Genomic DNA, 15246 nt, shown 5'->3' with positions numbered 1-15246 from the left:
CCGCCCCAGCGCATGCTGTAGGTCTTGGCTAGAAGGGGCCAGCAGGACCACATCATCTGCAAAAAGAAGAGATGAAATCCTCTGGTCCCCAAACCAGACCCCCTCCGGCCCTTGGCTGCGTCTAGAAATCCTGTCCATAAAAGTTATGAACAGGATCGGTGACAAAGGGCACCCCTGCTGGAGTCCAACATGCACCAGGGACAGGTCCGACTTAGTGCCAGCAATCCGGACCAAACTCCTGCTCCGCTTGTACAGAGACCGGATGGCCCCTAGTAAAGGCCCCCGATTCCATAATCCTGGAGCACCCCCCACAGGGCATCACGAGGGACACAGGCAAATGCTTTCTCCAGGTCCACAAAACACATGTGGACCGGTTGGGCAAACTCCCATGAACCCTCGAGTACCCTGTAGAGGGTGTAGAGCTGGTCCACTATTCCACAGCCGAAACCGCACTGCTCCTCCTGAAGCCGAGGTTTGACTATCGGTCAGACTCTCCTCTCCAATACCCTGGTGTAGGCCTTACCAGGGAGGCTGAGGAGTGTGATCCCCTATAGTTGGAACACACCCTCCGGTCCCCCTTTTTATGTAGGGGGACCACCACCCCAGTCTGCCAGTCCAGAGGCACTGTCCCCGACCGCCACGCAATGTTGAAGAGGCGTGTCAACTATGACAGCCCTACAACATCCATAGACTTGAGGTGCTCAGGGCGAATCTCATCCACCCCCGAAGCCCTGCCACCGTGGAGCTTTTTAACCACCTCGGTGACTTCAGCCTGGGTGATGAAAGAGTCCAACCCCGAGTCCCTAGCTTCTGCTTCAACCAGGGTTGAAAAAGAGTCTAACCCAGTGTTGGCGAAACACTGATTCCCCCTCCTGAGGTGCCGGACGGTTTGCCAGAATCGTTTTGAAGCCAACCGGTTGTCCTTCTCCTGATTGGTCCTGGTTGAGAAATTATCATATCATATCAAGCTGGTCAGAGTTGATGTGCAGGTGGACGGAGGCTTGGGCAGACATTAAGGTAGAGCTAATATTGAACGGTTTCGATCAAATCATATTCATATTTAAGATTGGGCCAGTCAATAAGGAAAGCTAAATACAAGTGATTACCTGTGGCAAGACTAGACAATCAATGTTCAGACATATTCATCTTCCATTGTGCATGAGGTTAAGTTAGTTTGCAAATAAAGCTGGAAGATTTTAATTATGACACATGTTCTTTCTATTCACTTCATAATTATATGCAACTTTTTGCTGGCCTGTCACATAAAATTCTAACCAAATACACAGAAGGTGGTGGTAATTACATGACTGATGAAAAGTACAGTGAGGTATGTGAATACTTTTGCGAGGCACTGCTACAACAAAACAGTAAAAACTCTTTCTTAGCTCAATCAAAGTTGCAGTTAAAAAGAGTGAATGCTTAAATCAATCAATCAACTCAACAATGATCATTAATCAATATTTGGAAAAGTGACAACCACTGACGTATAAGATTAACTTCTTAGGCTAAAAATAGGATTCCCATAGTCTCTTTGGAAGTAATATAACTTTAAGAAGTCAGCGTTATTCTCAACACTTCGACTTTTTTATATGTGTTTAACCTTGTTTGTTACCATTTTATTTTATTTATTTATATATTAGTAATCGCAGAGGTCAGATACGACGTGGAGGGTCATTTCATTCCACGTCAACGTGCGAGGTAAACCACGTGATCTAATCTAGGAGAATGCGTATGTTTATACAAATATGGGTTTAAAAATACCCTTTTTTTTTTTTGACAGGAATGCTTGACACGATTAAGAACGTCTCGGTTGAGGAGTCTGTATAATGTATTCCCCCCCCCTCAGAAGCCTGCAGTGCATATCTAAACCTGCTGTTGGAAAAATAATCTTGCTGTTCTGCAGCTTTTCACAGCTGCGTCCGAACCTTCCGTCCGCATCTGATACCAGGAAGTGGGAGGTTGCCACCGTCTACTTACAAGCTAGCTGTTAGTTTGCGCGATGCAAGAACTTATACATTGGAAAACATAGAACGCGGAATTGTGTCTCAACAACTAAACGAACGTTTGTGTGCCTAAACGGTGTTTTTTTTTTTTTTTTTTTGGGAGATACATTTCATTGTGAATTGAGGTTGGAGACCGTAAAAACTGCTAGTAAGCTTGTTGTTTGGCCATCTGGCAGAATTGTCGACAGCTAACAGTTAACGTTAGCAGGTGTTGTGATGGCTGTGCCGCATTTAAACTGCTGCGTGGCAGTAATTTTACTGTTAGCACTGCTGTCGGGGTGTAACGCAAGGATTCACAAGCTCAGCTTGAAGGTGAGTCTGTAACTGTTTTGGTTTAGAGCTATGTCCGCGTTAGCCTGGCCGCCTATAAGCTAACACCACGAAGAATGACGCTACTACACAAACCCAGGAACGTGTCGATTAGATTCACTGGCATAAAATGTGCTAACATACTGTCACACTGTTGTAGCAATGTCAAATATGTATTGGTTTGCAAATCAGACTATGCTGGAGACCGCTTCCGATTTGGCTTTTCATTTAAAGGGCCATTTTATTGTTTTTATAAGAAGCTGAACTTCCGTTGATTAGCTCAAGTTTAAAATGCTTAGAATGGTCAAACCGGAGCTGAGTCGTTCCACTCCGATTAGATTCTTTAATATCACAGTTTGTTGTCTGTGAAATCTTAATTACGTTTCTGGAAACGGTCTTAAACGGATTTGATATGAAAATGCATAAAGAAATTGTCTTTAAATGATACCATGATCATGAGTGTAGGCTATAAATTAAGACAGTTACAGTGTCTTAAAAGTTACATTTTTGGATGTAATATCGCTCAATTTCCATTAAACTCATTTAGAAGTTGCAACCCAAAATCAGAAAACATTTGTTAATTATTTGCTTGAGATATTTCCATGAAACTTTCAACAAATGCGCATAAATGATCATTTTGACGATTGCTCATTGACTTGTAGTCAGCCCCTTATTCGGCCCAGATTTCACATTTATTTCAATGTGATTAAACTTCCAAGTTTGTGTATCTCTGTTATTTAGTCTTAAGAGTTAATAAGCTGCTATATGATTGAATATTATACAACAAAATCTTGTCTGTTTTCAGAATGAGACGAGGTTTGCTGTTGATCTCAACAATTTTGGTTTCTTTGCAAACGGAACTCTAAATGTGACCCTGTCTTCCTTGTGGCTCAATGAACAACATATAAACTACACCAATTCAGTAAGTTTGGTTTTTGTCTTCTTTTTTTTTTTTTTTTTTTTCATTTTTAGGAAAAATGAATATTTGAAAAGTAGTAGGCCTTAGTTTTGCAGTTACTGTTATAGTATTTTTCTTATACATTCTGGTTGAGAAATTATCATATATCTTTCAAAGTAATGGATACAGTTCTATTTTTTTATTGCATACATTGTCTTTTCTTATATAAAGTTAATGTAATTTACTCACTGAAATGCTCAGTTACTCAATGCTGAAAAGAGGAAACTTTCTACTGTGACTCTGCTATTTAGTCTATGCTGCCATGTCTGCTGCTACCTAGGCTCCATTGTTGTTCTTTGCTTTGACCCGATCTGATTTTTTACTTTTGTAGTTTTTGACGAGAGGCTTTTTGATTCCTCCATTCCAGCACTTTAGGTTGTTTAACTTTCTCTTAATAGTTATATATATATATATATATATATGTTTTTTACTGAAGTGAGCAGTTTAGTTTAATGTGGAGCCAGCGGCAAACTTTATTGTTGTTGAAAAATACAGAAATGAAACTTTTATTTGATGCGCGTTTCTTTTTGCGTCGTCACTATCAGACCACAGAGAAACTTTACTCATCATAGACCTAAACATAAAACTTCTGTATGTGCACCATTTTGTAAAGGATTGCTGAACTGAAGTGCCCACAATAAATATTTCTGGAATGAATAGATCTATTGTTAGACTCCTACTGTATTAGGATTCAGGGTGCATTGTGGGAAGTCTTGTCACTCAGTAAGGGCACATTGCTGATTTTGAAATTTGGCTTGCCTTCCAAACTCCAACAGTGTGTACACAGTTGGTTATATTAAAAAAAAAAAAAAAAAATCCAGTGGTAAGAGCAGTTTAACCAGTTGTACGTGAAGTATTTTTTCTTTCGCCAATTATCACAACCAGTGACATTGGCCAATTATAGCCAAAGCTGATTCTTATTGATTTTATAGTGTGTTGCATGTAAATTCACTGTCGACATTTTTATCACCTTCAGGTTGGTTTTAGCCTGTCCAGGTCACGAGTTAACGGGGTGTTATCTTACACAGTAAGTACCCTCCTTTTATAATTAAAAATCTGGTTATTCCCAGGTTTTAATCACTTAGGTAGGTCTATGCTTACATCATATTTTACAATGCAAGTAATCCTTGTTTAGATCCTTGATAATATATTATCTATTTACTGATATAATGAGCTATAACAACATTTAATTTCCCTTTGGGATTAATAAAGTATTTTTGAATTGAATTGAATTTGAATATTGTTTTTACTTGAAAGGGTTAGACTCTGCTGTGTTCTCTGTAGGCAGAGGAGACTGAAGCATGCCCGTTCACAACGGAGCCGACAAACGATGAGCCTCTCATTCTTTTTCTCATTGACATCCGAAATCTAAGGTGCTTAAATTTTAGAATCAGCAGTTATTACCTCGTTTCACAGCTTTATGTGAAGGTAAAATGTATGATTTCTGTTTGTCTAGAGTCAATGTGCAAGCCAAGGGCATCCAAGACAACATTCTGATAGCCAAAGGCAAGTCAGAGCAAAATAAAGTTTTTTTTTGTTTGTTTTTTTTTGAGACTTAACACTTCCTCAAAGTAACTGCTGCAGAGTGAATGACGCAACTGTTTCAGAGTCACTGAACTTTTTATACCTGCATCTGTGTTCTTTAGAAAAAAAGGTTAAAGAGATTCCTGCTGCCAGACCGCAGGAATCAGCAGACACTTTGACTGCAAAGAGAGTCCAGATGAAACCGTCAGGAGATGGTGGCAAGGACAAACCAGGAGGTCCTAAGGCAGAAGAAAAGCCTAACCCTGTTGGGGATGCTACAAAAGTGGAGGAAACTACATTCCTGGTAAGCTGTTTCATTTTTTTTGTTCCTGAATATTTGTGTGATTTGCTGTTTAAATCAGTATCTTAACTGGAATTTCTTGTAGCTGAACACGACAACCCAGCCAATTCTAGCACTGGACAAAGTTAATGGCTTCTACAAGTTCAATGTAAGTGCCCTTTTCGCTCCCTCTAAATATCATTTGGCAGTGCTTGATGCCTTGTTCTGTCTTGTTTTATCATGTCCCCCCCTCCATAGTTCCTCATGGTGGTTGGCCCAAAGGCAGAAGGTCTGTACAGCCTGAAGTTCCACTACTGTCAGAACAGGATACCTGGGACTAAGCTGCATTACTCTTTGACAGTGAGTTAAAGAGTGTTCATCACAGTCTGAGTAATCTCAGGCATCTGCAAAGGTTAATTTAATGTTTCCTCTGCAGGTAGAGGTGATAGAGAAGAACCCAGGGAGCTACCTGTCTGCAGCAGAAATCCCATTGTCTCAACTTTACATATGTATGGCTGGAGTCTTCTTCACTGCTGCCATGGTCTGGGTGTACACTCTCATGAAGCACAGGTACATGACATGAGTCATACTTAAATTGTGACACAAAGCTTTCTTAATGTTTTGTTTAAGGTTTCTGGCTGCTTAATTCCTCAATCATATCTTTTATATTTGCTGAGGTTTTGCTGCATCAAGGTAAATACTGTAAAAACTTCACAGGAGTTTGACTGTCTGTTGAGATGTAGGAGCTCATGTTTGTGAACACATTAGCCACTTTTCATGTGACTTTTCAAGCCAAGCCTGAGGTGTCTTCTCGCTGCTCATTGAGACTTGTGTAAGGACTGAGGCGCAGCATTAGGGTGGTTGAAGAAAACTTGTTGCTGTTGCTCCAGCTAAGTGTCAAGTGATGTGGTCATAGTGTTATAATACGGAGTCATGTGAAGGGAAGGCAGTATGAGCAGCATTCTGTTTTAAACGTCACTCTGCTGGTTCAGTAATAAAATCTTTATCTGTGTATCCCGGATGAGCCAATAAAAAATGTTAATATTCCCAATGCTGTCTCAGACATGTAGTGGTTTAACACTACATGCGTTAAACTACATGTAGTGTGGTTTAACACATGATTCATCTTTGGGAATTAGGAGACAGATTCAGGAATGATGTAGACATTAAATAACTTAAATTTTATCAAATGAAGAATCAAATCAAACTCTTAAAGGCAAAAGACTATTAGTTCGGCTATCAGAAACCAAAGTCTAAGATGAAACAATGACAAATAACGTTCCAGATATTCAAAGTAGAGTGGCAACACAATGGGTTACCATTCTCCTAGCAACCAGACACACTGCCTGACTACAAACACAAATAAGCACAGACCAGGATTTATCACCAAACACATGCTGACACTAGGGTTCACATTAAAAAAATTATATTGTGACATAATCAACACTGCAACAAAGCTTTTTGCTGCTGTTGGAAGTTAAAAATTCCTGCAATATGGCGGGTCCATCCAGGGAAGAGCTTTTACGACCCACTATAGTCAAAAAAGGCAAAAGCATTGGGTGGAGGAATTTCGCCTATGAGGCAGACGAAAAAGAAAAGCTGAGGGATGTTTATACACAACCATGCAAGATGTGCTCCGTAGTGGTGGAAAGAATGAGAACCATCCTAAATACTGGTATTTACGAGGAATTTAAACGGTTCAGTAAAGCTTTCATAGTTCCGTTTCTACAGCAGCAAAAAAATCATTTCAGACGACACAAGTTGACCTCATTTGTTTAAATAATAGCAACTTTTAATAACAAAAACTAACCTTGATATCGTTATGTGCCCCACATTTCAGCATTGATTAACAGCAGTAATTTAACAAGTTGGATCTTTTTTTTTTATAACAGCCAAGACTTAAGCTGAACTTTCTGAACTAGAAAGTAGTCAGAGATTATGACAACCTATCCTGCCAAATCTGTTTCAGCATTAAAGAAAATATAAAGCCCAATCTAGGAGGAGCTCGGAGTAGAGCCGCTTCTCCTCCACACCGAGAGAAGTTAAGGTGGCTCGGGCATCTGTTTCGGATGCTTCCTGGACGCCTCCCCTGGGAGGTGTTCCAGGCGTATCACATCAGGAGGAGGCATGGGGATGGCCCGGGACCCGCTGTAGGCACTATGTCTCTCTGGCTGGCTTGGGAATGTCTCCAGCTTCCACCAGAGAAGCTAGAGGAGGTGTCTGGGGAGAGGGATGTCTGGGCGTCTCTGCTTAGTCTGCTGCCCCAGCGACCCGGTACTGGATAAGCGGAAGATTACGAGAAAGCACAAATCACTAGAAGCAGAAAAATTTAACAGGATTGCTGCTGTTTTTGGACCGGATCCCTGAGTAAATTCCAACAACTGAATCCAAAGTACATATGTTATTATAACACATGTAACAAGCGCTATGTTGTTTCCTGTTTCGCTACAAAGGCTAATCTTTCTTTATCTATTTGGGTCATGCTTTTCCTTCTACTCACTGGCACTAATTAGGACAATAAAAACATTCAAACTGTTATTGTTTGTTTTACCTGTATTGTAAAAGAACCATATGATTTTATTTTTCCCAGAGACCCAAAGGTGGTATGTAGTGTTTTTCTTGGCATCGTATTGAGTTTAAAATGTTAGTATCATGACCATCTGTCAACTTTGTTCTCTGCTTCTGACAAGCAGAGTGCAGTGTGCCTCGGCATTTACATGCAGGAGGCATGGCACCTGTAGGACATGGGGTCGATATCCACACCCAAACCAAACAAGGCGCTGAAACGGCTGATGTCAGAAGTGACATTGGCGTTTTTGCAGGGGGAAAAAAAAAAGTTACTGCTTGTTGAACATTGCATTGCGTTCTTCTTACAAGAAGCCACACATAGTTGAGAGGGAATAAACCGACAGATCAAAAAAATAAACCTTCTTTTGACAGCAGTTATAAAGATTCCCTGTCTCACTGTAATTGTTAAATATTAAGTCAGATATTAAGTGTAATTTCTTTGCTTCTTTACAGGTACAGTGTGTTTAAGATCCACTGGCTGATGGCTGCACTGGCATTCACCAAGTCCACGTCTTTAGTTTTCCATAGTGTAAGGACACCATCACAGTGCAAATTATTATCCCTTCATAAACACAAAGACTGAGCCTGGCCTCTTCTGTTTTATCACAAGATTCAGGGTAGCTTATGTGTCTTTCACAGATCAACTATCACTTTATCAACACCGAGGGGCATCCTATTGAAGGCTGGGCCGTCATGTATTATATCACACACCTGTAAGTCGGGTCTGCAGTGTCTCTCTCTGTTTTGTTTCAGTTATAGATGTTTTTAATGTGCTGTATTTATGCTAATGTATTTGTTAGGCTGAAGGGGGCTCTCCTGTTCATTACGCTGGCACTGATTGGCACGGGCTGGGCTTTTGTCAAATACATCCTCTCTGACAAAGAGAAGAAGATCTTCATTATAGTCATTCCTCTGCAGGTACTGTGTTGCTTGGGAAGCTGCATTTATGTGAAGTGTGAGTGTGTGTTTATAATGTATCATGGACATTTGCTCACCTGTGTATATATTTCCTCCCAGGTCCTTGCTAATGTTGCCTACATCATCATAGAGTCTACAGAGGAAGGCTCCAGTGAGTACTACCTGTGGAAGGAGATCCTCTTTCTGGTCGACCTCATCTGCTGCGGAGCCATCCTGTTCCCCGTCGTCTGGTCAGTGTGGCCATGTAGTCTGTAGAAGCTGGGTTATTTATAGGGTTCTGTTTTAGTTCATTAACAAAGAGGAGTTTTGGTGATAAAGTGGGGAATGTTGAGCACAAAACAGCAACCAGTGATCTGTGTTTTCAGTTTTGTTTTGGACTTAAATGAGATTTAATATAGTGGTTCTCGTTACAGTTTGGTAGGAGACTAATTAAAGATGTACCCAGACAATCACAAAGGTTGAGCCAAGGAAAATGATTCCTAAAGTTTATAAACTGATCAATTACTAAAGAATTATAGTTATTATTAGAGGTGTATCAATCAGAGGTTGATACTGATGGCCCGTATTCAGAAAGAATCCGAAGACTAAAAGTAGCTCCTAGTGAGGTCATTCTAAGAAAGATTTTTCTTACAATTTTCCCTCGATAAGATAAAGTTATTTACAAAAATCTTTAGGCCTTAAGAGAGCTCCTAAAGTGAAAACATGTTGAGAGTAGTGAGGAAGACTTTTAGTGAGCCTGAGTGTCTTAAGCAGAGAAGATGGCGGAAAGACAGAGAAAGGAGAGATAATTCTATGATCGGACAGCTTCTCTCCACTGATTACTAAGAGTACATATGTTTTATTTATTTATTTTTTGTAACAACCAATCACAGCTCTTCGAAGACAGCGTCACACCTAGCAACGGGGTCAACCCCACCTCCCCACTAAAATAGGAAGTTCTGCCGTGTCCTAACTCAGTCGCTCTCAGCAGCCAGCAGAATCAGTCATAAGCCTGGAGTCCTTGGCAGGAATTTTGAGGCTAAGATGGGAGCTCTCTGAGAGAACTCTGAGAATCTTTGTGAATACAGGCCCAGGTCTTTAGCATACTATGTTAGCATTACTAACTGTAAACAGAAATGTATGACCACCTGCCAGAGTATCGTTCTGTGCTATAGAATCCTGAATAAACAGCCAATGTGCCAACATAAAAATATAGTTTCCTTTTAAATGACCTCTTTTTTTTTGTGCTTCCTCTGATTTTAGTTTTAAACACTTGAGTCTGTTTCCATCAGACACAACTTTAGCATGATGTTAGAGATTAGCTATACAGTATCAAATTAGCAACCACCATGGTCAAATGTTGGTGATGAACCCACAAGCCAAAGTGATGGGTTTGAAATCTAAACAAGGGCAAAGGTGTTACATTTTTACAACTAGTCTGTTGGGGGCCGCAATGCATCTGGATTTGACTCATCAGACGGAGGTGGAGCTTATTTGTACATCAGACTCGGAGCTGTGGCAGAGAGGTCAGTGTAGCAGCACTCTGGTATAACACGTTCAAGGTCGAATGCACTCCGTGTATGAGCCGCAAAGAAAACATCAGGGGGATAATTCTCAGATTGTCTTATCCAGACGGAGAGAAGGGAAGCTAGCGTTAGCTTCTGTAAACTCCCCCCTCAGCAAAGATCCTCAGCAGAGCGAGATGCTCATTTACTGAGGACTTTTTATAGCTGTGGTTCCTTAGAAAAGAAATGAAGCTTTGCATGTTTTGGTTTATACATGCATAATCTGTATCATTATTGGTGTGTGATCTTTATAGAACATAATCACAATACTATTGAATTTTAAGCTTTTTACACTTTCACAATAATGTGTGCAGCATTTTTTTTATTACCAAAATACTTAAAATACTCATTGTTAAATGTTTTTATAGGAGCTTTACAAAAATCAATAAATTATTAAAGATAGCCATATAAATAAACTTTTTTATTTAAGTTTTTTTTTTATGAACCCCGAGATAATAGAAACGGTTTTGGTAAAATAACGAGTTTACTTTGGAAAACGTGGAATTTTGATAAATATAAACAGAAAATATAAAAAATTAAAATAAAAAAAAACATTTAATTGGACCCTAAAGAAAACAGACATGGTTTAATATATTTAAGTTCCTTTTCCGCAGTTAAAATAACTGACTTTATGTAGGTAAATACAAATTTTTCAATAAACAATTTCAGCTTGGTTTTATTTGTAAGCAAGAAGGATGACACACTGAGTAGTCGTCTCACAAGTCAAAGGTTGTTGGTTTGACTCTAGCTTCCTCCTAATATTAACTTGACCTGATAAGACCTTAGATGCTCATAGATGAAAGTCCATACATATTTGTCTAACTGTCAATCATTCTTGTCTTCCCAGGTCGATCCGTCACTTACAGGAGGCTTCAAGCACAGACGGGAAAGGTTGCAATATTTTTCTGTCAAGTCAAACAAACACAAGTTGATGTTTGTGCTTAATGTTCTAAATGTGGTCTTGGTTTCTTCCAGCTGCCATGAATCTGGAGAAGCTCAAGCTATTCAGGCATTTTTACATCATGGTGAGAAAGTCTTGCACTCAGCAGTATAGATTTTGGAGCTTATCCTACAAGATCTGATCTTTTTCCAATTAACTGTAAAACGGCATTGGTCAAACTGTTATTGATATTGGTGGTGTTCCTATTTTTTCCTTTTCAGTCAAAGGTGATGTTATTATGTGTTCAGCTTTGCTCAAACACTCTTTCAGCCTTTGCCGAGGCCTCGTTAGACGTTTGATTTAGCAGTCATTGCTGCAGAGGCTGAACAAAATGTATCTCAAAGATATGAATATATGAATATAATACTTAACTGTTAGAAAGCCTTGTTTAGCAGTTAACAGGATTTTAAAGGAAATTTCACCCTGTAGATTTACAACCACTACTCTCATTCTAAGATTTCCACCTTTGGATATTAATTGAATTTGTTTGTTTCTTTTAGATTGTGTGTTATATCTACTTCACGAGGATCATAGCCATTTTGCTGAAGATCACGATGCCCTTCCAGTGGCAGTGGTGCTATGAGGTAAGAAAGCAGTGGCGGTGTACTATGACTGCAGTCTGACTTTGCTGCAGAGCTCCTGTGTTTGAAAGGTCAAATATTTTCTGGAGTTCCCTCTGAATTGTAGATGAGGCCTTATTTCCTGACATGTGGCTGAATAATACCACATTAACCTTTTTAAATCCTCTGTTTTTTATTTTAGATAGTCAGTAATGCCATTCTTGATACCTTAAGAGCCTAATTTCTACTGGTCTGCTACATTAAATTTACAACAAAGATCAGTGAGTCAGTTGTTGATGATATTAGAAGCTGTGTTGTGCAAGAAGCCAGATAGATGAAGCTCGGTCATATCGCTACTCTTGTAGTAATGCAAGTACAACTCAATTAATTGGACACAGGGTGATGTTTTTCAAACCTCTATTTCGACTAATATTGATGATTATGACTTGGAGCTAAAATAAAAAACAAACTTGTTTCTCAGAAAATATGAATGTTATATAAGGCCAATATTCAGAGTGTTGTATCCATGCATGTTAATGGAAAATTGAGTGAAAGGAAAACTGCTAGTGTACAGGCAGCAATCAAATGTCACCACACACAGTACAGCAGTTCAACTGTTACGTTCCTTGTGTTAAGCTACTCCTGAACCAGAGAGGACATCAGAAGTGTCTTACCAGGGCAAATGAGAAAAGGGACTGGACTGTTGCTCAGTGGTCCAAAGTTCTCATTTCAGACAGAGGTAAACTTTGCATATCTTCTGGAAATTAAGGTCCCAGAGTTTGGAGGAAGAGAAGATGGGCAAAGAAACAAAGCTGCTTGAGGACCAATGTGAACTTTTTTACAGTCAGATATGATTTGGGGAGCCATGTCATCTGCTGGAGTTGGTCCACTGTGTTTTACCAAGTCTAAAGTCAGCGAAGCCATCTACCAGGAAAGTTTAGAGCACTTCATGCTTCCTTCTGCTCATAGGCTTAATGCAGATGCACCTTCCAAAAATACCAATACTTGTTTTAATAATCATGGTATCGCTGTGCTTGATTGGCCAGAAACCTCACCTGACCTAAACCCCGTAGAGGAGGGCTCCGCAGCCTCGATATGGAAGTAGTTTTGCAGATGATCCACTGTGCCTCTTTAGAACGTTGACCAAAACGTTCAGAGGACCAAAAGATGTTTTTATATATAATTTTAAAAAAATATCTTGATTTTGGCTGTTTTATGTAATATTTGCTCATAGCTTCTACAGCTGTATGACCCTAATTGTGAGTGTTTTAACCTTTTTCTTATAAGGTCACAAACTGTGCTTTTTATGTCATTAATGACAATGTATTCATTCTTTTTGGATTTTTATTTTTATTTTTTTAGAAAATAAAATGGTGGTTCTTTAAAAAATAAAATATAAACATCAACTAAAGTAAATAGTTATAAAACGTTTTGGCTCTGTGAACAAATTTTATTCAACTACAGCAAGTGCAAACCTGGCTCTGAAGATGGTAAAGGTTGTGACCACTACCATGGAGAAACTATGCAGTATTCTGAACAGGAAGGTGAGACACCAGACCCAATGACAAAGAGGAGCTGATGGCTGCTATCAAAGCAACCTGGGCTTCCTTAGCGCCTCAGCTGTTTGCCTCCATAAGACGCCATATTGATGCAGTGATTAGCCCGGACCAAGTGTCAAGGGCATTTACTGTTCAGTACATGGACCTGTTGTACTGTAGGCAGACATTTCTGTATGTTTTATTAGTCTTAGTATTCAAAGTTTCTGAGAAACTGGATTATTTTGGGTTCTCTATGGATGTAAGCCATAATCATCAATACAGCTGTCCATGTGTAATTAATCTATACTTTTCTTTTCGGTGGTATTCTAACTTATTGAGATCTCTCTGTAAAACTCAGACCTTCCTCTTTCCTCAGTTCATGGTGGAGGTGTCAACTTTGATCTTCTTTGTGCTGACGGGCTACAAGTTTCGACCAGCATCCAATAACCCCTACCTCCAGCTTCCCCAGGACGAAGAGGACGTGGAGATGGATGAAGTGTAAGTGTCTTAGGATTGACAGATCTTACTTTTATGTATTTATTTTGTATTTTAAAGTATTTTAATCTGATTTATACTGAGGATTTCTCTACTTTTTTCTTTTTGTGTGTAGAGTGACAGAGTCCGGTGCACTGGAGGGTATCTCCAAAGTAAAGAAGACGTCTAACGGACGCGATCGCCAGAAAGAGCCCGCTCTGTGAGCAGAAAGCCACATCATTCAGAGGGACCAAGCGAGCATCCTCGGGCCAGCTGTGTGCGAAGGGGCTCATATATGGACCAAGGATCCCCACTTCCACTGATAGCTCTCTGTTTAAAACTCTTCAAAGTGGTTGCAAAGCTCATGCCCACTGTCTGGCTATGCAAAAAAAATACAAAATTTTAAAAATCATAATTATAACATCTATGGCTAACATGATGGACATTCTCCATTTTCTTTGGGACATTCCATCCAGAACCCGAAAAGTTTCAGAAGGCTTTTTTCCCCTCATGGACGGGTGGATATATGGAACAGAGCTCAGAAATTCCTATTTTCGTTCTTCTCTGTTTCTCTCCAAAGATAATTATTGTTATTTTAGACAGAGACTTGTTTTTGGGTGTGTTTATGTCAGCTATTTAAAACGGTACTTCTACAGGCCACTTACTTGTATCTTTGTGTAAAATGGGGATATGTATGACTGAAAAAACACAAATTAGAATATTTTAGATTTTCTTCCCTTATATAATAGCCTATTCTCAGGTAAAGAAGAAAATGGCTCATTGGTTTGTGTATAATATAGCAATCAGCGGTTTCTGTGCCACCAGTCACAGCACCATACACCTTTTTTCTCATTGACTTGATTCATATATTGAAATATTTAACAGAAGGATGCTATTTATTTCAATATGTTGCTGTTTTTGCATATTGAAATGTTTTACAGTATCATTGTCTGTGTTGGAGGATCAGGCCTTCCTCCCGGTGTGTCATTTTGAAGTGCTGCTGTAATTTAGTGCTTTAGTGGTTGAAAACAACCTGCTTATTCCCCATATTGACTTGATAACCTGTACTGGTATGTTCAGATCAGGCTCTAAGAGAACTGGAGCTAGGGCCGTAATGTCCTTCGTTATTTTTGGTGAGTCCATCTGAGCAGAGAAGAGCCGGAACAGACTTTTGAATTTACCTGCTTTTGGTTTTTAACCTTTTTGCTCTTGATGTGAAGCTTATATGATTAATTACAGTTGACTTCAGTGGCTTGTCCAGCCAGACAGGGTGATGATCATTAATTAAAGATTTTTGTAAATATGACTGTTCATACAAGAAGAGGTTGCTGATTTACAAACTGCATAGTGTTTCAGGATGTTATAACAGTTCGGTTTCAGTGAGATTTTAATCTTAATCCTTTAAGTGGACCCACAGGTGAGAAAACAAGAAAGTGCTACTAAGATTGGACCACAGTCACTCCTGTCCAGAGAGGACAGATCTGCACAGTGTTTACACACAGGTAACCCGTCTCCGTGTGCCGGGAGTCAACAGGTAACACTCAGTATACATTTACTTGAGTTGGCTACAGGAAATGGTTTTTTTTGGATGTATGTATGGACTGTCACAATAAAGTTGGAGTTTTTGAAA

General features: G+C 39.5%; 1 protein-coding gene across 1 annotated transcript; it reads left to right on the top strand.

Annotated features, from left to right (window-relative positions):
- Nucleotides 1-1739: 1739 nt before the first annotated feature.
- Nucleotides 1740-15246, top strand: LOC124868814 (protein GPR108). Its single transcript, XM_047366415.1, has 18 exons — nt 1740-2315; nt 3118-3234; nt 4247-4297; nt 4555-4643; nt 4727-4776; nt 4917-5098; nt 5181-5243; nt 5333-5434; nt 5511-5644; nt 8096-8171; nt 8282-8355; nt 8443-8560; nt 8660-8790; nt 10952-10995; nt 11080-11129; nt 11545-11628; nt 13519-13640; nt 13753-15246. Exons 1-18 carry the CDS (start codon nt 2220-2222, stop codon nt 13838-13840), a joined length of 1671 nt encoding a protein of 556 aa, XP_047222371.1. The 5' UTR covers nt 1740-2219; the 3' UTR covers nt 13841-15246.

The sequence above is a fragment of the Girardinichthys multiradiatus genome, chromosome 5, assembly GCF_021462225.1.
Source record: "Girardinichthys multiradiatus isolate DD_20200921_A chromosome 5, DD_fGirMul_XY1, whole genome shotgun sequence".
NCBI lineage: Eukaryota > Metazoa > Chordata > Actinopteri > Cyprinodontiformes > Goodeidae > Girardinichthys > Girardinichthys multiradiatus.
Note: the sequence above shows the minus strand (reverse complement) of the source record. Positions and strands in the feature narration are given on the sequence as shown.